We start from the raw sequence: 23,722 nt of genomic DNA, 5'->3' as shown, positions 1-23,722 counted from the left end.
TACCATTTGTTTCTATAATCCAACATATGATTGCTTTCACAAGCCTCCATTATCTTTAAAAATTAATTTCATAAATAAAAGATTTCCTATCTTGCAAATCTAATTGTTAAATGTTTTTAGCACGTCACCAAACTATGAATTTTGTTTTACTATGAGATTCAAACTCAATTTGAATCAAAATAGTTATTCAATTTCAATTTTATTTTTTCGGGTAATTATCCGAGAGATTCAAGTTTTTTTTTATGATGTAAATACCAAAAATTCACTGTCAAGACATACATGACATACTATCTGCCCAACTTGCAATTGTCTGCCCAACTTGCAATTCTATTTCATTTATTGACAGAGAATTTTCAATATAAAATCATAAAAAATAGATCAAATTCTCTTAGATGACCACCCAATAAAATAAAATTAAAATTAGATAACTATTTTCATTCAAATTAAATTTTGGACTTAAAATAAAAAGGGTTATAGTTTAGTGCCATATCAAAAAATTTACCACAAATTTTAATTATTGCATTCTTTAAAAACCATATATTCAATAATCAATTTTTTTTAAAAAAATATCACTAATAGACACTCATCATTAATTAGAAAAATAAATTATAATCTCAAAATATTTAAAATATTAATTTTTTTTCCTCTTTTAAAGTTTCAATTTTTTTAATTCCACAATTTTCCATTTGCCAAAAAAAAAAACTTTACATAAATATATGAATTTGATCCTTCATGAAAAAGAATGTGTGTATACATGCCCAATTTCTTTAAAATAATAAGGAATATATATAAATCCTTGTAGTTTTGTACTTTTGCAAAATAAAGACAAAGCTTTTTTCCATCCTATAACATATAATTTTCTAGATTTGTATAAAAAGGAAAACTAACAACAGTTTTCATTTTTTTGAAGGAATAAAATTGTCCATTCAGGTAAAAATTGCCACATACCATTAAAAAATTATTTTTCAACATACTTTTATTTTATTTTAAGAAAAAAAATTAATAAACTTAAAAAATATACATTTTATGACATATAAATTAATTTTTAAATAAATGATAATTTTATCTATACAAATTTGGTAAGAGTAATAATATTTAGGCTGAATTGGTAGTTCAAATAACATGGATATCAAGTTAGCATCCATATCAACATTCACTACTTTCGGCTTATTCATTTAGTAACGATTTTTTTTTTTATAAATATTGAAAACACGTAATATATTTTATAAAAGTCAAAAACCATAAAAAGAGTTTTTTTTATTATTTTTATTATATATATATATATATAATCTATGTGCTGTGGTGGTGGTATGAGGAACATCACTTTTATTTAGTTTTTGGCGCGCCGGGAATATTCCCTTTTTATCTCCTTCTGTTTATCACTTTCTCTCTCTCTTTGATATATATATCTATATAAACACGGCTCTCCTTCTCCACCACGCCATCCAATGCCTCTCCTGCTCCTTCTCCTTCTCCGATGAAACCCTAGAACTCCTCCAACTCCTGTCCTCTCTCGCCAAAATGCCGAATTTTTATCCTATTATGGTCGCTTTTGCGATTTTGATGTTATTGCTGTTGGTTTGTCTTGTGGATGCTATTCCTATGACACTTGATGGGCCGTTTCCTCCATTGACGGTGTCTCTTGATGATAGTGGGTTCCGTGGGAATGCTGTTGACCTCCCTGATACTGATCCCAGGGTACGTCGGAGGGTGAATGGGTTTGAACCGGAGCAGATCTCTGTTTCTCTCTCGTCTCTTGCTGATTCTGTTTGGATCTCTTGGATTACAGGTTTTTCTTTTTTCTTTTTTTTTTTGTTTTTATTTTCTTTGGATTGTGGGTTTCGGGGATTCTGGATGCCGGTGCTGAATTTCATGTGAATTGACTCTGTTTTCGTTTCTTTCTATTTTATACGAGCATGCATCGGGTTTGGTTTTTGGGGGTGTTACTATTGTTCGAGAATGGTTCGCAAAGTTTTGATTTTTATTCCTTTTTTTGTTCTGTTTAGAGATTCTTTTGTAAAATTTTTCTTTTCTCTTTTTGTCAAGAATTGGCTTCCTGTTTCTGAGAAAATTTTCATTGTGCTTAAAATTAATTTGAAATACTTTTCTGAAGTTTTGGTCTTAATAATCTGTGAAATTTATTCTCTTTCTTTTATTTTTTTTTGTGTTTTATTTTGATACGGAATCATTCTATTATTCTTATCTGTCACTGTTACTCTATTTGGATCCTTTTGTGCCAACGACTAAGTTTTTGAAAATTTTAGCACTGCTTGGTTTCAATAATTATTTGGTCAGTGAATGACAGGGGAATCTCAAATTGGGGAGGATATCAAGCCATTGGATCCTAATAGCGTTGCTAGTGTTGTTCGATATGGAAGTCTGAGGCACACTTTGAGTCATGAAGCCACTGGATACTCACTTGTTTACAATCAGCTTTATCCATTTCAAGGCCTTCAGAACTATACTTCTGGGATAATCCATCATGTTCGCCTGACAGGTATATGTTCCTGCTACTAATCATTCTTCGAAGTGTTGAATTTGTTCTCTTATACTTCTTTTTGCTTTTATTAAGTGGAATTTTAAGTTCTTTATATTGCTCAGAGTGGTTAAAACTAGAGTTGGTCCAAGTCTAATCTCCATCTCATTTGCATTTTGATTACTGTTGCAGTTATGAGAAATAGTATGAAACCAAAATTTTCTTTTTTGTAGTTATGTTACTGTGTTCGTGTTCTCTACAGGGTTGGAGCCTGGGGAACAGTATTATTATAAATGTGGAGACCCTTCTATACCAGCCATGAGTGCTGTCCATGCTTTCAAAACCATGCCAATTTCTAGTCCTCAAAGTTACCCAAATCGAATAGCTATTGTTGGTGATTTGGGTCTAACATACAATACCACGTCAACAATTGATCATATGAGTAGTAACGAGCCTGACTTGATTGTATTAGTTGGTGATGTTACTTACGCAAATTTGTACTTGACAAATGGAACTGGGTCAGATTGCTATTCTTGTTCATTTCCACAAACTCTGATACATGAAACATACCAACCTCGATGGGATTACTGGGGAAGGTGGGTATGAATACCATTTACATATCTCTAGTTTTATTTTATCACCAAGAAAAAAATCTTAAAAGAACTGCCTGCTTAACTTGATGTTCTGTCCATTAACTGTACCTCTCTTTGACTTCAATTCTTTTGTTTTGTCAAAATTTTTAGGTTTATGGAGCCTGTGGTGTCAACAATTCCACTAATGGTTGTGGAAGGAAACCATGAGATAGAAGAACAGGCAGAGCATAAAACTTTTCTTTCATACAGCTCTAGATTTGCTTTCCCATCAGTAGAAAGTGGATCTTTTTCCACATTTTATTATTCTTTTAATGCTGGGGGCATTCATTTCATCATGCTGGGTGCATATATTTCCTACTACAAGCAGGGTGAGTTAACCATACATGCTCACTTTTACTTATTTTATGCCAACATCTCTCTTCAATTTTGAGTACAACTTCCGTGCATAATTATTCTTGGAATGTTGATCAACCTTTAAAGACTGCATTCTAACGATCTAATGCCATACAAGCATTGTATAGTGGTAAGATTTTATAGTACGTTGGACATTATTGATGCTAGTTGTCTTTGTGGCTCTAATGACTAATCTGTTCCGTAGCATATTAGTGTCCTTAGCAGCATCTTGTTGTCTCTTTCCCTTTCTATACCTGTGTGTTGGTTGAGAATCGTAGGTTGCGCATGAACTGTCTGCTGCATTTTGCACAACAGAATTACACGTTTGTGACTTAAGTCCAGAAAAGCTGAGCCTATTGAGTCATGTACTGCAGCTGTCCCTCTTCTTACCATTCCTTGCCTTTACTTAAGGCCAGAAAGATAATTCTTTCATTTTGTTCACAATGGCGTCATTTCTTCCTAATGGTCCTACCATTGTTTGCAATATAGGGGAACAGTACAAGTGGCTGGAAAGAGACCTGGCAAGTGTAGATAGAACAGTGACGCCTTGGTTAATAGCTACTTGGCATCCCCCCTGGTATAGCACCTACAAAGCACATTACAGGGAAGCAGAATGCATGAGGGTTGAAATGGAAGAGCTGCTGTACTTATATGGTGTTGATGTAGTCTTCAATGGTCATGTAAGTTTTGTTTTAAGATTGGTTATGGTTGTTGATGATGCCTCCTCCTGGTTAAATCTAACATAACCATGACTAAAATTTGAATTATAATTTCTTTTTGTGAATTATTCTGGGTAGGCCCACAGCATCTATTGATGTAGAAGGTATCTGCATGTGGCTTATGACTCTTATACTCATTAGATAATGATGGGCACATACATATATTTTAAACACTGTGGCTGCTTTTGAAAGAATGTTTGGAAGCCTGTGGTTCATTTTTAAAAGATGGTATATACCATATTCTGTTCTTTTTGTAAGTTTCACTGACTGCTTTGGCTAAATCATTGGCGGTTATCTTAAGTCTGACTGAAAGAATTTTGAAGCACCTAGTTCATTTTAAAAAGATGGTAATCCTTTATATCTGTGTAACTGGAATATATCAGAGGAAAGGCACTATAATGTGTTTTTTTATTAGTGTCACTGATCGCTTTGGCAAAATCATTGGCTTTTTAGCTTAATTTTTATTCTGAAAGAACGTTTGGAATCATGTGGTTCATTATAAAATTATGGCATTTACTTCATATTTGTGTGGATCTGGAATCTATTAGATCAAAGGCACTACTTTATTCTTCCAATAAAATCATTGGCTCTTTTCCCCCCCTTTTTTAACTGTAAATTTTCAGGTTCATGCATATGAAAGGTCGAACCGCGTCTACAACTTCTCCCTGGATTCATGCGCTCCTTTGCATATCATGATAGGTGATGGCGGCAACCGGGAGAAGATGGCAATAAAACATGCTGATGATCCTGGTGAATGTCCTGATCCATTGACCACTCCAGATGAGTACATGGGTGGTTTTTGTGCTTTCAATTTCACCACAGGTCCAGCTGCTGGTAAATTCTGCTGGGATCGCCAGCCTGATTTCAGTGCCTACAGAGAGAGTAGCTTCGGACACGGAATTCTTGAGGTAATCCTGCTTCCATAATTTGAATTTCTTTTGGTTTTCTTTTCTCTTGTAGCTTAGAGTGATATGCATCACATGTAGGTGAAAAATGAGACCCATGCTCTATGGACATGGCACCGGAATCAGGACACATACAATAGTGCAGGAGACCAGATTTACATTGTTAGGCAGCCTGACAAATGCCCTGTTCGAACTAATCCCGCACTCAAATCTAAATCGCCGCGTCATTTACTTAGGGACATCTAAAAGATGTTATGTACTAGTAGCAAGCAAGCTCCTTCCAATTAAGTGTGGAGTTTTTTACAATCACATTGTTTCAAACCAAGTGAAGATAATAATATGTTGTTAGAGCTGTAGGGAAGTATCCCTGTAGAACAGTAGTAGATCATTACAGAGATTGAGCTAGAAGGTTATAGACTTACAGTGAAAGAAAATTTTGGAGTTTGAATGACATTAGAGAACGTTCACAGAGCTAAAGAAATTATGGTTTTGTAATCAGTTTGATAATCACAGGAGAATTATTGGTGATTTTGATGTATAGTATATGAATTTGGTGTATAGAGTATTGTGTTAATTGCCTATTTTCAGTGTTTCCTTCCCTCCCTGTTTTGTTTCTGAGCATGTATTTTGTAGTGTTGTTAATGTTATGAAATGAGATCGTTTCTATTTCTTATTTCCAGAATTTTATGGCATGGAAAATTCATGTTATGATGCAGGTCGATTAAAAACAAACATAAATTGATTATTAAATATACTGAATGTTTGGTTGGACGAAAAACTATGATCTGAACAGCGTGAACAACTGTTTTATTTTTAAGATATAGTATAGATTGACTAATATTTAACTTTAATTAATTTTGATAAAAACTAAACGTTTTAAAATAATAATAATTATTTTGAAATTGTATATTTACCCCTAAATAAAAAAAAAAATTATTTAAAATTTTTAATTTAAAAAATATTTAAATTTATTTAAAAATTAATTTTTTATAAAAATATATCTAACATTTAGCCATATTGTTTGGTTAGAGAAATAGTATTTAACTCTCAACCAAACATTTTTTCATCTAAAACTTTTTAGAATTTGTCAACCAAATTTTCAAGTATGAGCCGTTCATTTTAAACAGTGAATTTTTTCCAAGAAAATAAAAGTCTAAATTCATTATATTATTTCAAAATTACAAAAATTATATTCTAGATTCTGGGTCTTCAGTTAAACAGGGCCAGATCCCAGAATTCTAATATAAACTGAAATTCAGACCTTTCTTTATGATGAGAGAAAATTTGGAAAGTTTGAACACACTTAAATTATGAAAAATGAACACATCAAGGCAAACATTTTGATTAGTACCATTACTATTGAAATCATGAATTGCACTTATAAGCATGTCATCGGCGTCCCCATTCAAGAATAAGCAGATATGATAATTTAAGGACATTTGGCAATTTTGTATCATACACATAGAGTTATCCAAAAGTTGAGTCCACATATTGTATGTATCATTTCAACTCTTACTAGTAAAATATAAAAAAAAATGTATACATTCGTAGTACATTCCCATCCCAAAATCAATGTTCTCGGTTGTCTTCTAATTCAACTGCTCATAGATTCTCCATCTTTATAATTAAAATAATTATAATAAAAGAGACATTACTAATTCTGTTAAGAATATATATGTTATAAATGTAAAGATAGTAATAAGAATAGAGAACCAGAGTATTTACCAAAACCCAAAAACCTTGAAGAATTAACTTCTTCTTCTTTCTTCTTTTATTTCTCTCTTTTCTTTCTCTTCTCTTTTCTATATATCAAAGTATACAAAATGAGGGGGTATTTATAGGGTTACAAGAGTTGAATGAGCGGCCGGGATCGATTCGATCCGACGGTCCAAAAATACCCAGTTGGTGGAATAAGTACGATGACCGTGCCGCCATACAGTACCATATGGGCGGTACGCTACGATGTTTCGGTACTGCCATGTGATATCTAGAAGTTACTATAGTAATGCCTACACTACTGATGAAATTGTTACAGATGGGCATCCATTAAAAAAATATTTGTTTATAACACTCCCCTTGGATGCCTACGACCAAAAGATATGCCTCGTTAAAACCTTGCTAGGAAAAACCCAATGGGATAAAAAAACCTAGCTAAGGAAAAAGAGTACACTATCCTTGGCACATTTGAGGGTTACTGCCTCATTAAAAACCTTGCCTCGGAAAAAACCCATTGGGACAAAAAAACCTCGCGAAGGGAAAAAGAGTACGTCTCCCTCAAATAAATAACTTTTAACTCATATCAGAAGTACTTACATCCTTAAGTCTTCTCATCCCGATTTTGTATATAAGTCTTTGGTGAATGCACTTAGGAAGTGATTTTTGTGAATAGATCGACTTGATTCTCACCTGGATCGAATCTTTTCGAACTTCTATAACGCCTTCTTTCCGGAGATCATGAGTGTAGAAAAAAATTTTTGGTGATATATGTTTTCGCTCGTCACCTTTTAATATAACCTCCTTGTATTTGAGAAATACAAGCATTGTTGTCTTCATAAATTCATCGTAGCATTTGTTGTTACTCGATGGTAATTTCGTGGACGATCAGTATATGCCCAATCATAGATCGTAACCATCTGGCATTCACGACTTGCTTCATGGAGAGCTAGAATTTCAGACATGATTTGATGAAGTAGTCAGTAAGAGTTTGTTTTGTGGAACACCATGAGATAGTTGTACCATTAGTAAGAAAACATGTATCCGAGTCCCGAGATCGCCCTTTATGAGGGTCGAGCAGATACCCAGATCGCGAAAAGCCTCGTGAGGTTGGATGAAGATTCTTGTCGATAGAATAAACCCGGATCCGTAGTTCCTCGTAAATAACGTAGCACATCTTTTACTCCTTTCCAAAGTGTCTTCGTGTCGATGTAGAACCGTATCTTGCTAGAAGATTTACTCGCAAAAGCTATATCTCGGTTCGGTATTATTTGCAAGGTACATTAATGCACCGATTGCACTTAAATATGGAGTTTCGGACCAAGAATGATCTCTCCTTCTTCCGGTGGGCGAAATGGATCTTTCTCGAACATCAAGAGTTCGGACGACCATCTGGCGTACTCAGTGGATAAGCCTTCTCCATATTGAATCTCTTCAAAGACCTTTTCTCAGTATAGGGTTGATTGATGCACAAATATTCCCCGAGGATAAGTGCTCGATTTGTATACCTAGACGTAATTTGGTCTTTCCCAAAATCTTTCATTTCAAATTCTTTTTTTCAAATATGATCTGCGATTCTGCAATTTCGGAAGGAGTGCCTACAAGATTTAAATCATCCACATATACTCGCTATCACAACAAAAACCGTTAGTATAACTTTTTAATAAACACACATGGACATATACTATCATTTTTGGTATCATTCTTTTTATAAGATATTCATCGAGACGGTTATACCACATCCGTCCCGGATTGTTTTTAACCCATAAAAGAGATCTCCGTAATTTAATAGAGTATAAATGATGATTATTTGTAATGTTTGTTTTTTTCTATATCCTTCGTGGATTTTTCATATATATGTCATTTTCAAGTAATCCATACGGATATCTCTGTGACAACATCCATCAATCTGCATATCTAATTTATTACTTACTGCCATGGCAATTAAAAATCGAAAAGTAATTACATCCATTACAGGAGAGTATGTCTCTTCATAATCAATACCGGGCATTTGAGAAAAAAACCTTGAGCAACCGGGTCTTGCTTTTAGTATCTCATAATTTGATTATTTTCATTTCTTTTTTTCTCACAAACACCCATTTATAACCGATCTGGTTTTATCCCTTCCGGTGTTGGCACTATCGGCCCAAACACCTCACGCTTTTGATAGGGAATTTAGCTCGACTGGATAGCTTCTTTCCATTTTGGCCAATCATTTCTTTGTCGACATTCTTCAATGGATCGTGGCTCGGATCATTATCGGTATTTATTTCTATATCTGTAGCCACATTGTAGATGAATATATCATTTATTTTCGGTCTCATGCCGATTCAATCTTTGACCATCATCTACATAGCAAATTGAATTTTTCAACATTTTCGAAATATCATCCCCCATTGATTCTTCATTAACTTGTTACGAGGGTTTTATAATTTCCTCTCCCTTTTCACATGGGAGATCCTTATCTTTATTTTTTTCTCGCTTCCTTTTTGTAGGAGCTCGAATCTTTGGCACCAATTGGTCTTCCACGCTTTTTGTTGTGGTTTATTTTTCTACTTGATTTTTCTTTCAATGGATTCTTAGGAATCTCAATTCTTGCAGGAGCATTCGCAAATGGTATATATGATTTAGTTACCATTTTAGTATCAGTGAATGCATCAGGTATTTCATTTGCAATATTTTGCAATTTAATGATCCTTTGAACTTCAAGTTCACATTCATTGGTACGAGTATCATATGTATGTAATCGTGATGCATTCCATTCAATTTCTTTTGGCTCATTTTGAGTAATCATTTCTCCCCCTAATGCAGGGAAGACAGATTCATCAAAATGACAATCTGCAAATCTTGCAATAAATACATCCCCTATTAATGGTTCTAAATATCGTATAATTGAAGGGGAATCATAACCAACATATATACCAAGTCTGCGTTGTGGACCCATTTTTGTACGATTTGGTGGTGGTATTGGCACATATACTTTGCATAACCAAATATTCTTATATATGAAATATCGGGCTCTTTACCCATAACAAGTTGGTGTGGTGAATATGAATTACATGCGATGGGTCGGATCCGTATTAAAAGTCTGCAGAGATGCAAAAATAGCATGACCCCACGCACTTGTAGGCGGTTTCGTCCCTTAATAACATTGACTGAGCAATAATCTGAGTCTTTTAATTAATGACTCCGCTAACCCATTTTGGGTATGTACATGAGCTCTTGGATGCTCAACATGTATTCCAATCGCCATACAATAATCATAAAAATGATTTTTGATGAAAATTCACCAAAGCATTATTAAGACGAATTGTCTTTTATGGGATAATCTGGAAATTGTGCTTTTAAGCCCCGATAATTTGTGCCAATAACCTTGCAAATGCTACATTCCTTGTAGACGAAGTGAAACATGGGACCATCTAGTCGATCGATCGATTAAAACTATAAAAATACCTAAATGGTCCACATGATGGATGTATTGGTCCACAAATGTCTCCTTGTATTCTTTCTAAAAAAATTTAGGAGATTCACCGATCACCTTTGTTATAGAAGGTCCGGTTATTAGCTTTTCCCATTGAACATCGCTGAACATGCATATTCATTATGTGTTAGGATTTTTATAATCCTTCAGTGGGTGTCCATGAGAACTAGTAATAATCCGAGTGCAACATAATAGCACTCGGGATGTCCAAGTCTTTCATGCCATATTTTAAATACCTCGGGTCATTAACCTTCGGGGTTAATACCGTATGTGATTCCATCACTTTAATACGTGTAAAAATATAATCCCGAGGATATCTGAGGAAAGCTTTCAAGTACACGTTTTTGGCATGAAATGACTTGTGTAATATAAAGATATTCTTTTCCTTCCTTATCAACCGTCTCTAAATGATATCCATTGAGACGTATATCTTTAAAGCTTAAAAGGTTCCTTATCAACCGTCTCTAAATGATATCCATTGAGACGTATATCTTTAAAGCTTAAAAGGTTCCTCCTAGACTTAGGGGAATAGAGAGCATTTTTCATCTGCAAGGATGTTCCATTTGGCAACATCAATGCTGCTTCTCCAGAACCTTCAACCATGTCTGATGACCCTACTATTGTGGCTATACATGCCTTTCTCATTGATAAGGATATAAAATATATTTTTCTTGTCAAAATAGTATGCGTTGTCCCATGATCAATAATGCATTCATCATCGACCATATTCTAACAAAACAAAAGAAAAAAACATAATTTAATAAAACATAAAAGACATATTACAAACTAGTCTATAAGGAAATCGACATATCTAAATATGTATTTTCGATTACATTTAAATTATTTATGGAATTATCCTCAATTGGATCAACTATGGGGTTGTCGGCAAAAATTTGTCTCAATATCTTTTACCTTTCTTGTTTTTTTAAGTGATTCTTGGTAAAGATGGACAAAAATGTTTTAGGGGTCTTGCAAATTTCGGACCAATGACCTTCCAGGCCACAACGATAGCATGTATCTTTCTTTGTCTCTAACCCCATCTTGTGGCTTTGTTGCTTCTGTTGATGTACATCAATTCTATTATCGCGTGGTCCGATATTATTTCGACCCCCACCACGACAGCGTAGTCCTCGACCACCATAATTTTCTCGTCCCACCGCGGTTTTTAAAACTAGCACCGCGACCACGCCATCTTCTTTGCCCAAAAATTAATTTTACGGCGAGTGGTGCTGATCCGGATGGTCGAGATTGATGATTACTGCATCAACGATTCATTGTTTTGCTCCGCTCTGAGGAGACAAGAAATTAATTCGAGAATTTTGTAAAAATTCTTTTTCTCTATATTGTTGTTGTAATATAACATTTCGATGCGTGAAATGTTGTAAATGTTTTCTCGAGCATCATTCCTTCCGTCACTGTTTCTCCACGAGAGGCAATCTTGAAAACAATTTTAAATAGCTCGGAATTATATTCTTGCACGCTTTTTAAAAATCTTGAAACACGAGGCTTGACCAATCATTTTCGTGCTTTGGGCAAGTAGACCATTCGAGATGTTCGAAATCTCTCTTTTCGGGGATAACCACAATTCCTGTGGATCCTCGATGGTCAAGTATTCATTCTTCGAGGCCATTATCAATATGATGCCTTATAAATATTAAGGCCTTCGCCTTATTATCACTAGGCTCATTGTTATTAGCCTCAATCGTTTTACTCAGGTTTCTTACTTTCAGATGGAGCTTGATATCGAGGGCTCCGGGGATATATAATTGCTCCCCGAGATTTGAAGGGCCTCAAATTCTCTTTTTTTGCAATATTTGCCATTTTCTCTTCAAAAATAATAATACAACATGTAATTAGAATAGAGAGTACTGGGAATAAAAACATAAAAGTATCTATCTTGTTCATGTATACTGAGTACTCGTTCACGTACCGATACTATTCATGTGTATGTTACTGTTCATGTACGGTACTATTCATGTGTATGTTACTGTTCATACGCTGCAATTATTGCAGCATTGGGAATTAAAATTTGTTTGAAAGTGATTATAATTTAAAAGGGAAGAAGAAGTAAAAATAAGGGAGAGAAGAAAATAGGGGCCGACGGAGAAAAGCCGGCCGAGTTGCCGACGGAGAAACTCGAAGGGGCCGGCGAAGTAGTGAGAAGGGCGTCGGAGAAGAGAAAAAGGGGCTCAACAGATCTTTACCAAGTTTTGTCAACGATCGCCGGAGAGAGGGTTGCCGTGAAAACTTAGAAAAAGATGATGCTTGATAATTTGGATTTGATGGAAAAACTCATTGTAATAATAATATTAGTGTTTTTCTTGTTTATTTTAAAAGTACTGGTAATATTAGCCTTAGTGGCTTTAGTACTGTATGTTTTTTATGTATGCTTCTAAGAAAATCTTATGTATTGTTGACTGAATAAAATGTATGGTTTGGTAGTATTATATTATCTGTCGATCCTTCCTGCATTCGGTGTTAGAAATGGATTCCACATATATAACATATATATTAGATGAGTCAAAGAAAATTAAAATCATATGAGCAAATTCGTGCTGATAACGTGTTAAGAATATATATGTTATAAATGTAAAGATAGTAATAAGAATAGAGAACCAGAGTATTTACCAAAACCCAAAAACCTTGAAGAATTAACTTCTTCTTCTTTCTTCTTTTATTTCTCTCTTTTCTTTCTCTTCTCTTTTCTATATATCAAAGTATACAAAATGAGGGGGTATTTATAGGGTTACAAGAGTTGAATGAACGGCCAGGATCGATTCGATCCGACGGTCCAAAATACCCTGGTTGGTGGAATAGTAACAGTACCGGCGGCCGCTACAGTACCATATGGGCGGCTGCTACAGTGTTTCGGCTGCTACAGTGATATCTAGAAGTTACTATAATAATGCCGGCTGCTACAGTGAAATTGTTACAGTAGGCATCCATTAAAAATATTTGTTTATAACAAATTCAATGTTTTCCAACAAAAATAGAGAAAAAACAAAGGAAAGTAGTTCCTTCTCAGAACAACCAGTCATATTTTTAAGTATTACAACAATAAGCGTTTTTTTTTTCCAACCAAGTCCCTCATTATATTTTTAATTATAAAAACCTCCAAAAGTTAGAAAGAGAGAGAGAGAGAGAGAGAGTTACTGGTATTGGAGGAGCTTATCTCGAGGTTCGCGGGGTCATCAATGGCGTCAAAAGATGTCAAGGATCTCGAGGATGAAGCCATTGCAAAGAGGGCAGTTCCCTCGGCTGGCCCAGAGCTCACGAGAGCAAAGCCGGCAGAACGTATGGCCGCAAGGAATGAATGCTGCGCCCTTGTGCCTCACCATACAAACACAGCACTGCATTTCTCCCCCTCCCTCCTCACCCTCCTCCTCTGCCATTGGTGACTCCTCATCGTCATCACCTCCAAACCTCCCCGATTGCTCCAGAAGCGCCATCAGAGAAATCGTAACCGGCTCCCTGGCAGGAGGCTCCTCAACAGGCGGATCTTGGGGTTGTACGCCATCAGTTCGGGCAGAGAAGTTGCGGGCCAGAGCCGGCGCTCCCCGTGGCGTCGGCGCACGATTGCCAGTCCTGCCACGGGGCCAGGGCTCGACGTAGAGGTTATCCTTGAGTCCACGCCTTCTGGTGCCGCTGGATCCCTCCTGGTGAATGATATCAAAGAGCGTCCTTGTGCCGCCATTGTCATCTACGTCATTATGGCTCTCCCCCATTTCCAGGTACTCACTCCGATCTCGATCTTGGCCCTAGCTAAAAATCCACCAAAATTTTTAGCAAAAAAAAAAGAAAATTAATGGAGAAATCGGAAGTAGATATCCAGATCTAAGAACCCGAAATGTATACTTGGCTTCTGAGAAACCTTCTCCGCCATTAGAGGCCACTAGAGGTCGAGAGAGAGATCGAGAGCGAGAGAGAGAGAGAGCGCGCGCTCGGGTTTCACGGGATTTTTGGGAAAATTAAGCGAACGGGTCTCTCGGAGTTAAATGGGTAAACGGGTTTCAAATGATTTTATGTGAAATTACAGGTATACCCATGAGCAGAGAAGGATGGTGTTAAACTGTTGTTTTTAATAATTTTTTTTTTACGTAAAATTTCTCGAATTAATATGTTTGAAATCCATAATTGGTCTTATTTAGTGGTTTAGAATTGTTTTTTTTTTATTTTTTTATTTTTTTATTTTTTTTATTTTTTTATTTTTTGGGTTATTTTTGGGTAAGTAGCATGCTAATATATGAGACATGAAATTGCTTTTGATATAATCACACTAAGATGTTCTAGACAAGCACTGCATTGAACTAAATTAATAAGACCAAGCAACGATCCACATGTTGAGCATGTTTATTTCGGTTTTAAAAAAAAGACTTATGTGCATGTCCGGAATACCTCTTACTTGCCTGAAACTTGAGTAAATATATTATTTTCCAGCAAATACAACAGGAATCAATTTCCTTCCATTGTTACTGCTCAAGTACTAATTATCTTGTTTAAGTTTAGTTAGAGAAAGCACCATTGATATGCACACAAGTGGTGAGGAGAGCGTGTCACCAAAAGACCGGCATAGTGGTGAAGGATGCTCACCACTTATATGCACACAAGGAGTCCATTTCATAGCCGATGTTGGACTAAGGGTCCGTTTGGATCACGGAATAGAAATGGTAATGCTAATGGGAATGGGAAAAGTAATGGTAATGGTAATGGGAAAAGTAATGGTAATGGTAATGAAAAAAGTGTTTGGTTGAAAGGAATAAATATTGGGAATGGAAAAAGTGACATAGAGAATTGTATGTAAATTACTTTAATACCCTTAATATAAGTAATGATAAACTAATATATAAAATAATTACATATAAATAAATATTTAGTCTCTATAAATATTATAATTAAATATTTAGAATAAATAATTTTTTTATCATTAACCAATTTAATTTAATTATAATATTTAAATTACTTAATTTATGTTTATTATAATTTAATTTAATTATTATAATGACTTAATTTATATTTATTATTATTGTTATTTAATTAAGTCTTAAGTAGGGGCAAAAATGTCATTTCACTTTACTTATCATAATTAAATAGTTTTATTAATTATTTTATTTAATTAAATCTGTGTAGGGGCAAAACTGTCATTTCACTTTTAATTATTATAATATTTAAATGGTTCAATTTTTATTAATTATTATTTACTTTAATTATTATAATTAGTTATTTAAATTAATAATTATTATTTAATTAAATTTTAAGTAGGGGCAAAAATGTCATTTTACTATCAATAGTGTTTATTCCCCTCCATGCCCCCCAATTTTGGGGGTAATCAAATGCCTTTACTATGCACCATACAATTACCTACAGTACTCATTACTAAGATAATAGTAAAATACCCAAACATGGGCATATATCCCTATTAGCAATCAATCCCATGCCAATAGTGCCCAATACCTTCATCCAAACACAACCTAAAGGGGTTAGTTCATTTGCAATCATTACATTACCCTACCGATCAAGACACTGACGCCCTCGTCAGTCCGGTTAATCTGGACGCCTGACCAACAGTACTTCACTCAGGGCACTTCACTCAGACCCCAGCGCGCAGCCAGCCAGCCTGGTCAGAACCCTCTCTGGTCAGAACCCTCTGTGACCAGCGCACCCGACCGAACTTGACAAATCGTGCCCCACATCGACTCTCAACGAAAGCACCATTGATATGCACACAAGTGGTGAGGAGAGCATATCACCAAAAGACCGGTCTAGTGGTGAAGGATGTTCACCACTTATATGCACACAAGGAGTCCATTTCATAGCCAATGTGGGACTAAAGGGGTTAGTTCATTTGCAATCATTACACACTGTTGAAGTTCATCACCAATATGATTTATAGAAGTGAACTGATTCAATTATAATCTGAAAGGTTATATTGCAAACAAATATGAATATCAACTAATATCTATATTCATATCTTTTAACCTTAGATAATTCCTGCAGTTGAAATGCAAATCCACACGGCTGAATTGTATAAATAAACAGAGCATTAAATAATACAAATGGAGATCAACTACAATTAATGAAGAGGTGAGCCATCTCTAAGTTTTGCATTTGAGGACAAACATATTAAAATGATGTCATTCTGATCTCTCATAGAAGTAACCATTAGAGCAAAATTGTAACAATTACAAAAACAACTGCATTTCCAGTAACACGCTAGCAGCAGAAATTTTCTTTATGTTAATTTGTCACACTAAAATAAAAGAGAAAAATGTGGCAAAAAATCATCTTTGATTGATACATACCTTAGAGATAATTTGGTGATAGCTTCTCAAAGTAGTCAGAAATTGCCATAGATTTGATTTTTTTTTTTTTTTTTTTTTTTTTTTTTAATTCTTGTTACTTGGCAAGTAATTTGTAGTAAATCAAGAACCGACACCCAAAAGCTGCACAAAGAAAAAAAAAACTTTTGTTTTCAACAAAAGAACAGAGATAAATTCAATGATTAAAAGTATTAATATGGTAAAAGAATTCATACCCCTGCCAAAATGTCTTTGGATAATTTTTGTTTCTTCTGTGCAGTATCTGCAGTAATTGGCTGATTCTGTCGAAAATGGCGAATAACCTTAGGTTCCTTTTTGCTCAACTCTGTTTCTCCAGTCTTCCGTTTCTGTATGTGTGTGTTAGTAGAAAAACAAAGTTAGTCTTAAGCCATCATTGTTTTCTTAAACCTAATGAGTAAAGTCATTTAGTAGTTGTTGCATCCCACAAACACTGAAACAAGTCTCTCGAAGTTTTCATTATACAACAAGGATTTTTTTTACTTGATAACATGACCACATTATTGGCGGAATAAATAAAAAAACTAACAAAATAATTCAACCCTGCCAGCCAACAGATACAGTAGTAGAAAATGTCATAGATTTGTCTTTCGAGTTTGCATATATTCACGATGATAAGATTAAATAGATCATATATCTGGTCGAAATGGGTCATCACCAGAAGATGCAAAACATAAATATTTTCCTCATCCCTTTGCTTCTTTCAAGTGTGATATGGAGAAAATACAGAAGAATTCACTATTGCAAATCAATTTAAAAGTGAATTCAAAAACAGAGTCTTAATATAAGTATCAGGGAAAGAAAAAATTGAATAAGGGTCAACAATATAACAAAATACTAAATGGACAAACGTAACTTCCTCTCGAAGACAACCTTTAAAGCTTCTACCTCAATCATTCACAACTTAATTCTCCAAGAAACTATGCAGATTATATAATTATATAAATGTAAATTACGTGCTTGTTCATTTAGAGAACAGCCGATAGGCCAAAAGCAGAAAGGTGAAATATCAGCCTTCAGATGATTCATTTTGTGAAATTGCATCTGAATTCTGAACTTAAAAAGAAATAGCATTGACAAATAACAAGAAGCAAAACCAAATTATTAGGTAAAACATTGAATACTAACCTTATTTATGCGCTCTTCAATAGAACTTAATGCACGTGATTGCTCAACTTTTGACAAGTAAAAATCGCGCTCCCTTTTTGCACCAGATGCCTCCAAAGCTCGTTTCTGCTCTCGTATATGGTTCTTTTCAGCTACATTGGCAATTGCACACACAGTTAATGTTTTGCTTAACAGTAATGGAAAATACCACAGAGATATCTAGATGACTTACCTGTTTCATTTGTCAGATCATCCCAAGTAAATTTGCTCAAATACCTAATGTTCCAGATGTCATAATAAAAGGATGACCTCTTCTTCCCACCTATTTAACACTAAAACTCATCACAAAGGTATAGCTATTAAGTTAAAACAAAGCAATGTAAAATTCATAAATAAACCTAACACCGGACTGTCTGGTTACAGCATCAACCATAGCAACATGAAATAAAATAGTGCTTCACAGAAAAATAGGAAGAGAAGGTTCAGGTAAATTTTGCGCTGAAATACGTGAGAACTATGGAACAACAGAAAAATTACAGCGAAAAAGCAGCAGCTAACACAAACAGACAGACAGATGCATGGCAAAAGGGCTATGAAAACGACAAATTGCATGCTATGAAAGTACCCAAATGAAAATAAAAATAAATAAATAAATAAATAAAGACGAACAAGTTTCTAGTATCAACAAAGGAGAAACATCGTTGGCATCAAAACAGAAGTAAAATGTGGGAATTCACCCTACAAAGGATCAAACAGTACCTATTTGTTCTCCATTTAGCATATTTGCAATCTTCTTCGCAGCCCTCTTTTCTGTAAACTCAACCCACCTACAAGATGAGAAGTGAGCATCAAGTAGCAATTGAATTTGCAAAGTATGTGTTCATTTTTTGTTTGATAAAGCGTATAATGCTAGAAGCATAGTCAGCTCAATTTACTGCAGTAAATGAGTTGCATAAACCAAGAATCCTTTCAGCAAATTTAGGTGCATTGCTTCTTACACAGTAAATTTTTAAGCATTTGTAAGTCAGCACTAACTTTTTATATATCAAAACTGCAAGTATAGGAGTAGAACTTCCACTCATTATCTAACACAGATTTTGTGAAAAGAATGAATGCGCACCCACAGAATCAACATAAATTTCAGGGAAAGTAGTATTTGGATAACTCAAATCACTACAGAAAGGACTCTTTAAATGATACAGTTAGTTAAATCATCAAAGCAACAAGAAAAATAGCAAGGAAAAAAAAAGAATGGCTGAAATACATCAAATCTTTTATCAAATTATAAATTTAAAAGCATGAATGCTCAAGGAATAAAAGGAAATTTGCATACCCTTCATTGAACTGTTTCCCTCTAAATCCACCAGCTCGTTTACGATGCATTTGAGCCGTAGGATCTGCAATGCCAAGAATAGCTCATATCACACGTAAATCCAGTTGCGGAGTACACAAAATTATGATGAGTGACAAACCTTCTGGAACTAAATATATCCGTTGTATATCTCCATATTGAGAAAGGATTTGACGGAGTTTTGTAGGGTCCATGTGAGGAGGAACACGACTCAAATAGCAAACCCCACACTTCTTTGTAACATTCTGATATTTTCGATGAGGCTTCTTTTTCGTTGTTAATATTGTATCGTCATCACTATGCACACTTTCAGGAGAATCCAACATGCCATCTTCATCCACAAGAGGATAACTGGATTCCTTATGTGCTTTCACCACTGCAGCCATGCTGCCGAAATTGAACAATAACGTGAGCAGTGAGCATAAAATATAGTCAAAGCACAAATCAATCCCATTTCATAATTTCCTTTCATCAATTAGTTGATGTTCAACAAGAAAACCATATTAATTACTCACCCTAAGCTAAAGACATATTAATTTATGTGCATAATTGCAAAATAAAAATTGGATAGCCAGGCCTCCCAAAAAAAAGTGTACATGTTCTCTAAAGGAAAACCACATTAGGAAAGGCTAGTTATTATTATCATTATTAAAAACTCATTGAGATTATAATGTATCTATCAAAGGACACTATCCCATTGGATTGGAGAATTAGAGGATTAGAGGATTGGTGATGAATGAAAAGGCCAGTCAAGGATTTGGAAAAATCAATAAGAATTTCACAAAAATAATATCCGCAAACAACGTTTGATTCTAAAAAAAAATGGCTCTAATGCTTACCGATACAAAACATCACATAACAAATGCATAAAAAGTTAATTTTGCACAAAATTTATCACCACCCAACCTAAATCGCAGAACAAATAAGAAAAAAAAACTAAAAATTGAAGAAAAATTACAAAAACTATATATTAAAATCCATCAACCAGCCACAACGAAATTGGAATGAAATTACAAAAAAAAAATAGAAAAATAAAAAGAGGACAAAAAAGACGATCTATTGAAGATAATGATCAGATGAAGATAAAAAAGGATCAGCTGAAAAGTCGAAGGAGAAGAGACGATAAAGAAACTTGCCCTAAGAGATATCTAGCAGCAACCATCTACTGAAGTCGAACAGAAAGAGTACCTGAGGCCCGGGGGGTGACGGAGACCAAGTACTCGACGACGGCGGTGGTGGCGGCGCCGGCGAACGCGAAGTAGAGAGACGAGCGCCGGTTCAAAGGAGGAGACAGAGATTGGGATTTGGGGATAAACTTGGGAATTTTTAAATACCACCCTTAACTTTTCAATATTTGAATTTCAACCCTCTGAATTTTTGAAATTACAAATTAACCCCTGTAGTTTCTCTTACCACTGTAAATCTTATCCTAATCAAAATTAACTTTTGAGATAAATATCTTGAACTTATATTAACTCCTCCATATTCATTGTTTTTTGTTTTGTTTTTAATTTAAATATAAAAAAAAGGGGAAAAAAATTCTATGAACTTTTAACTTATGAGAAGTGTCATCAATTTATTAAAACTACAACTGATTGTTTTAATTGACTTGTACAGTTGAACCTTTATGTTTTATATTTCCCTTGAGAAACATCATGTAATGTGAAGTTTTTGACTCATGCAATTATCTTTATTTGAGACTTGAGTTATATGTAGTTTGACATACTTAACAACGATGTTAAGTATCTCAATATCAAAGAGTATCTTATACTTGAATTTAATGAAATTTATATGCGTGGACATAGACGTAACTATAGTCTATACATACATATATATATATATATACATCCATAGACATATATGAATCATATTAGTAGAAGTTTACAGTTCCATATTTGTTAATTTAGTAAATATTAATATAATAATATAAGTTTGGTTTCTCATCTTGCCAATGTAAACTTTTGGGTAAAACTGCGTCTAAATAATATGTTTGGTTTATATTTAATGTGTATTAAAACTTGATTTATTTAATTTATTTACAATTTTTGTCTATTTAAAAAAAAAAGATTGACATGTTAATAATGTGTATACTTAGAATAACTTAAATAGTTCCTTAGTCAATTTGATAAAATAAGAATTTGAATAAATAAACTTAGATCTTTTATCCAATTAACTCAAAGTTTTAGATTGAATCCAATCTAAATAATATATTGTTTAATTTACATCTAACAATTATATTAAATGTTGTTTTTTCTGTGGTTTTCTTTTCCATGTATCATGTGAGATTATACTACAGTTCCCAAGTTTATTCTAACCATTCTTTCTGTGAAGTCTCTTGTGTTGAAGGCTTTTGTGCTATCAAATCCTGGAGAGTGATATCCTACATTTTTTCTAGAGAGGAATACCATTTCATTTAGCCTATATATGATACAAAAACTATTAATCTTCTTTTATCTGCTTTTGTTTTTTTGCTTTTAATTTATTTATTCTACTTCAAAGAATGAGTGAATATGATGCCTTTATGTCAACCATCGGATAGCCCAACGGTATGACACCAAAGTATAAAAAAAAGTCAATAGGTTCAAATCCCTCCCCTGACAATACTGTTCACCGTATTGTTCACCTAGGATTCTTATATTATTCTCATACTATACATACATTGTACATCCGAGTTCTTGTACTGTTCAGTACTGTTATATTCATATAAAAAGGGCGCTTGTACACTGTACATCCGAGTTCCAGTACTATTTAGTACTGTTACATTCATTATAAAAAAGGCGTTTGTCGTCTATTATTAAAAAATATGATGCCTTCAAGGCTCCAATGGCTCAATCTTGCAGCATGATTATTAAAGAATGCTGAGAAATAGTTTTTTATCTTAATACTGGTGTTAAGCCTTATTTGAGTTTGGCTATATTTGTATTATATCATATTAAGAAAAATGATCTTCAGATTTGTCTCTTGGACTCCAGTGATTGCTAAGACATTAACAAGAATTTGACATTAGATCCTTTTTTTACCAGCAATTATTATTGCCTTAAGTTAGCCTCATGATTATGCAGATAAAGGTGAAAGAGCTCTCATGATCAGCCAACTTCTTCACCACTCCTCAAATGTGTTCAATGCTCAAATAAGAGGTGAGCATGAAAGAGTAAACAAACCTTCTCTGTGATATACCACTCAATTACTTTCTATTGATACTTGCTTTGTATCAATTTCTTTATACAACAATGGCTACAGTAGCACTATTTTTTGACTTAGCAAATCCGTTCGCAATTGTTGAAATAAGAGCTGGGCAAATACTAGGGTGATTTTAATTTTGCTTATTGAAAGTAAGGGATATGGTTCCTCAGTTGTGTTTTTTTATCTTCGTTTGTTTGTTTTGTAGTTTTGTTTTCTGTTATTTAAGTTTAGGTGGTGTCTCACTCTTGGTGAGAGCCCCTGGTGTTGTTTCTTTTCTTTGCTTGTTGTTGTTTGTCTGTTTGTTGTATTAGTTTTTTCTTTCAATAAATTATAGTTTATCTATTTTATTAAAAAATAAAAAATATATATAGCGGAAAAAAAATTGAAGCAAATATGAATGTTGTAAAACCACTTTTTAATAGTGGTTTTCTTTCGATTTATTTTTATCAGGCCCTTGCAAATTAGAATGAAAAGTGCACATGCATTATGGATAAACAATTTAAGAGTAGTTATTGCTAACTTGTTTCTGTTCGGATATTCTTGTATTTGTACACAAACAATAATTAAATTAATTTAAAACCCATCTACAAGACAAAAAATTTGTAATTCTTTTTTAATTTCCTTTTGAAATTTTTACCTTGTTGTTATTCATAATTTTTGCCGGGTTACATAATGCAAACAAAGCAACAAAAGAACCAATGGTTAACTCAGTGGTTGATACAAATCAATGCATGAGCAAAGCACAGAGTCGAATCATGTGAGTGAGTACTGTGGTAAGTATTATTTATGCACTTTTTCGGGCTCAAATAATGTTTATTGAGTTTGAATGAGTCATTGTGAAAAGTGGTGTATCCTAAGTTATCGTAAATGGTTTCATGCAGTTACTAAAAGAATGAGTGTAAGAAACATTGTCTACATGAAACGTTGTCTTCATGCAATGTCAGTCTATTTATATGTGTTATGTATTATGTTTGAAAAAGAATCAATCAGAATATTACTGAATCCACTCTTTAAAGACCAGTGTTTAAACTCTCATTTGAAAGAATGTCCAACATCCTTTTCCTCCAAAGTTACATAACATGAAGTCGTTTAAATCACCTATGGTGCACAACAAAAGATCGGCAAGGCACCTCCCTTGTTTTCATAAAAAATAGAAAATAACAGAAATGACTCTTATTTCAACAAAATCACTAACAACCATCTAAATCTATTTTAGACAAAGTTAAAATATACTCTCTCCGTTTCTTTTTAGTTGGCACGTCTTGCTTTTTTACTTGTCACATTAGAAATTTTATGCAGTATCAAATAATTTTTTCTAAATTTCCCTTTAATTTAATGTACTAGTACAATTTTCAATAAATCACAATCAACTAAAAATTAAATTATATACTCCATAGTGGGATTTTAAATAGAATAGTTTTGGAAAAGGGAAAATTACTGTTCACCCCTCCTAATTTTTCCAAACT

General features: G+C 34.0%; 3 protein-coding genes across 6 annotated transcripts; 1 reads left to right on the top strand and 2 right to left on the bottom strand.

Moving 5' to 3' along the window:
- The first annotated feature begins 1,445 nt into the window (after positions 1-1,445).
- LOC120262329 (purple acid phosphatase 15) lies at positions 1,446-5,737 on the top strand. Of its 2 annotated transcripts, none has more exons than XM_039270421.1 (7): positions 1,446-1,789; positions 2,306-2,497; positions 2,739-3,072; positions 3,220-3,437; positions 3,952-4,142; positions 4,805-5,089; positions 5,168-5,737. In XM_039270421.1, exons 1-7 carry the CDS (start codon positions 1,522-1,524, stop codon positions 5,330-5,332), a joined length of 1,653 nt encoding a protein of 550 aa, XP_039126355.1. In that variant the 5' UTR covers positions 1,446-1,521; the 3' UTR covers positions 5,333-5,737. The 2 variants fall into 2 exon arrangements, with proteins under 2 accessions (XP_039126355.1, XP_039126356.1); XM_039270422.1 differs by having other exon boundaries at positions 1,671-1,789; positions 2,296-2,497.
- A 7,516-nt stretch (positions 5,738-13,253) lies between these two features.
- On the bottom strand, positions 13,254-14,411 carry LOC120261921 (E3 ubiquitin-protein ligase RNF26-like). 3 transcript variants are annotated; one of them, XM_039269942.1, is made up of 2 exons: positions 14,123-14,411; positions 13,254-14,042 (listed from the first exon to the last, which is right to left on the bottom strand). In XM_039269942.1, exon 2 carries the CDS (start codon positions 14,003-14,005, stop codon positions 13,481-13,483), a length of 525 nt encoding a protein of 174 aa, XP_039125876.1. In that variant the 5' UTR covers positions 14,006-14,042; positions 14,123-14,411; the 3' UTR covers positions 13,254-13,480. The 3 variants fall into 3 exon arrangements, with proteins under 3 accessions (XP_039125876.1, XP_039125875.1, XP_039125877.1); XM_039269941.1 differs by having other exon boundaries at positions 14,136-14,411; XM_039269943.1 differs by having other exon boundaries at positions 13,254-14,038; positions 14,136-14,411.
- Positions 14,412-16,354: 1,943 nt separating this feature from the next.
- LOC120260556 (pre-rRNA-processing protein ESF2) lies at positions 16,355-20,382 on the bottom strand. Its single transcript, XM_039268052.1, has 8 exons — positions 20,262-20,382; positions 19,195-19,460; positions 19,056-19,119; positions 18,482-18,549; positions 17,955-18,044; positions 17,744-17,874; positions 16,813-16,944; positions 16,355-16,720 (listed from the first exon to the last, which is right to left on the bottom strand). The coding sequence occupies exons 2-8, from the start codon at positions 19,457-19,459 to the stop codon at positions 16,700-16,702; spliced, it is 771 nt and encodes a 256-aa protein (XP_039123986.1). The 5' UTR covers position 19,460; positions 20,262-20,382; the 3' UTR covers positions 16,355-16,699.
- Positions 20,383-23,722: the final 3,340 nt, after the last annotated feature.

The sequence above is a fragment of the Dioscorea cayenensis genome, chromosome 5 (genome assembly GCF_009730915.1).
Source record: "Dioscorea cayenensis subsp. rotundata cultivar TDr96_F1 chromosome 5, TDr96_F1_v2_PseudoChromosome.rev07_lg8_w22 25.fasta, whole genome shotgun sequence".
In the NCBI taxonomy this organism is placed as follows: Eukaryota; Viridiplantae; Streptophyta; class Magnoliopsida; order Dioscoreales; family Dioscoreaceae; genus Dioscorea; species Dioscorea cayenensis.
The sequence above is the reverse complement of the archived record's forward strand: the minus strand, read 5'-3'. Positions and strand labels throughout refer to the sequence as shown.

Excerpts from the sequence above, each read along its gene's own strand:
- LOC120262329 (XM_039270421.1), top strand. The coding sequence starts at position 1,522 with ATGCCGAATTTTTATCCTATTATGGTCGCTTTTGCGATTTTGATGTTA. Across the intron at positions 3,438-3,951 it reads TATTTCCTACTACAAGCAGG|GGGAACAGTACAAGTGGCTG; the intron begins GTGAGTTAACCA and ends TTTGCAATATAG. Across the intron at positions 5,090-5,167 it reads TCGGACACGGAATTCTTGAG|GTGAAAAATGAGACCCATGC; the intron begins GTAATCCTGCTT and ends CATCACATGTAG.
- LOC120261921 (XM_039269942.1), bottom strand. The coding sequence starts at position 14,005 with ATGGGGGAGAGCCATAATGACGTAGATGACAATGGCGGCACAAGGACG.
- LOC120260556 (XM_039268052.1), bottom strand. The coding sequence starts at position 19,459 with ATGGCTGCAGTGGTGAAAGCACATAAGGAATCCAGTTATCCTCTTGTG. Across the intron at positions 18,550-19,055 it reads GGGAAACAGTTCAATGAAGG|GTGGGTTGAGTTTACAGAAA; the intron begins GTATGCAAATTT and ends CTCATCTTGTAG. Across the intron at positions 16,721-16,812 it reads CCAAAGACATTTTGGCAGGG|CTTTTGGGTGTCGGTTCTTG; the intron begins GTATGAATTCTT and ends TTCTTTGTGCAG.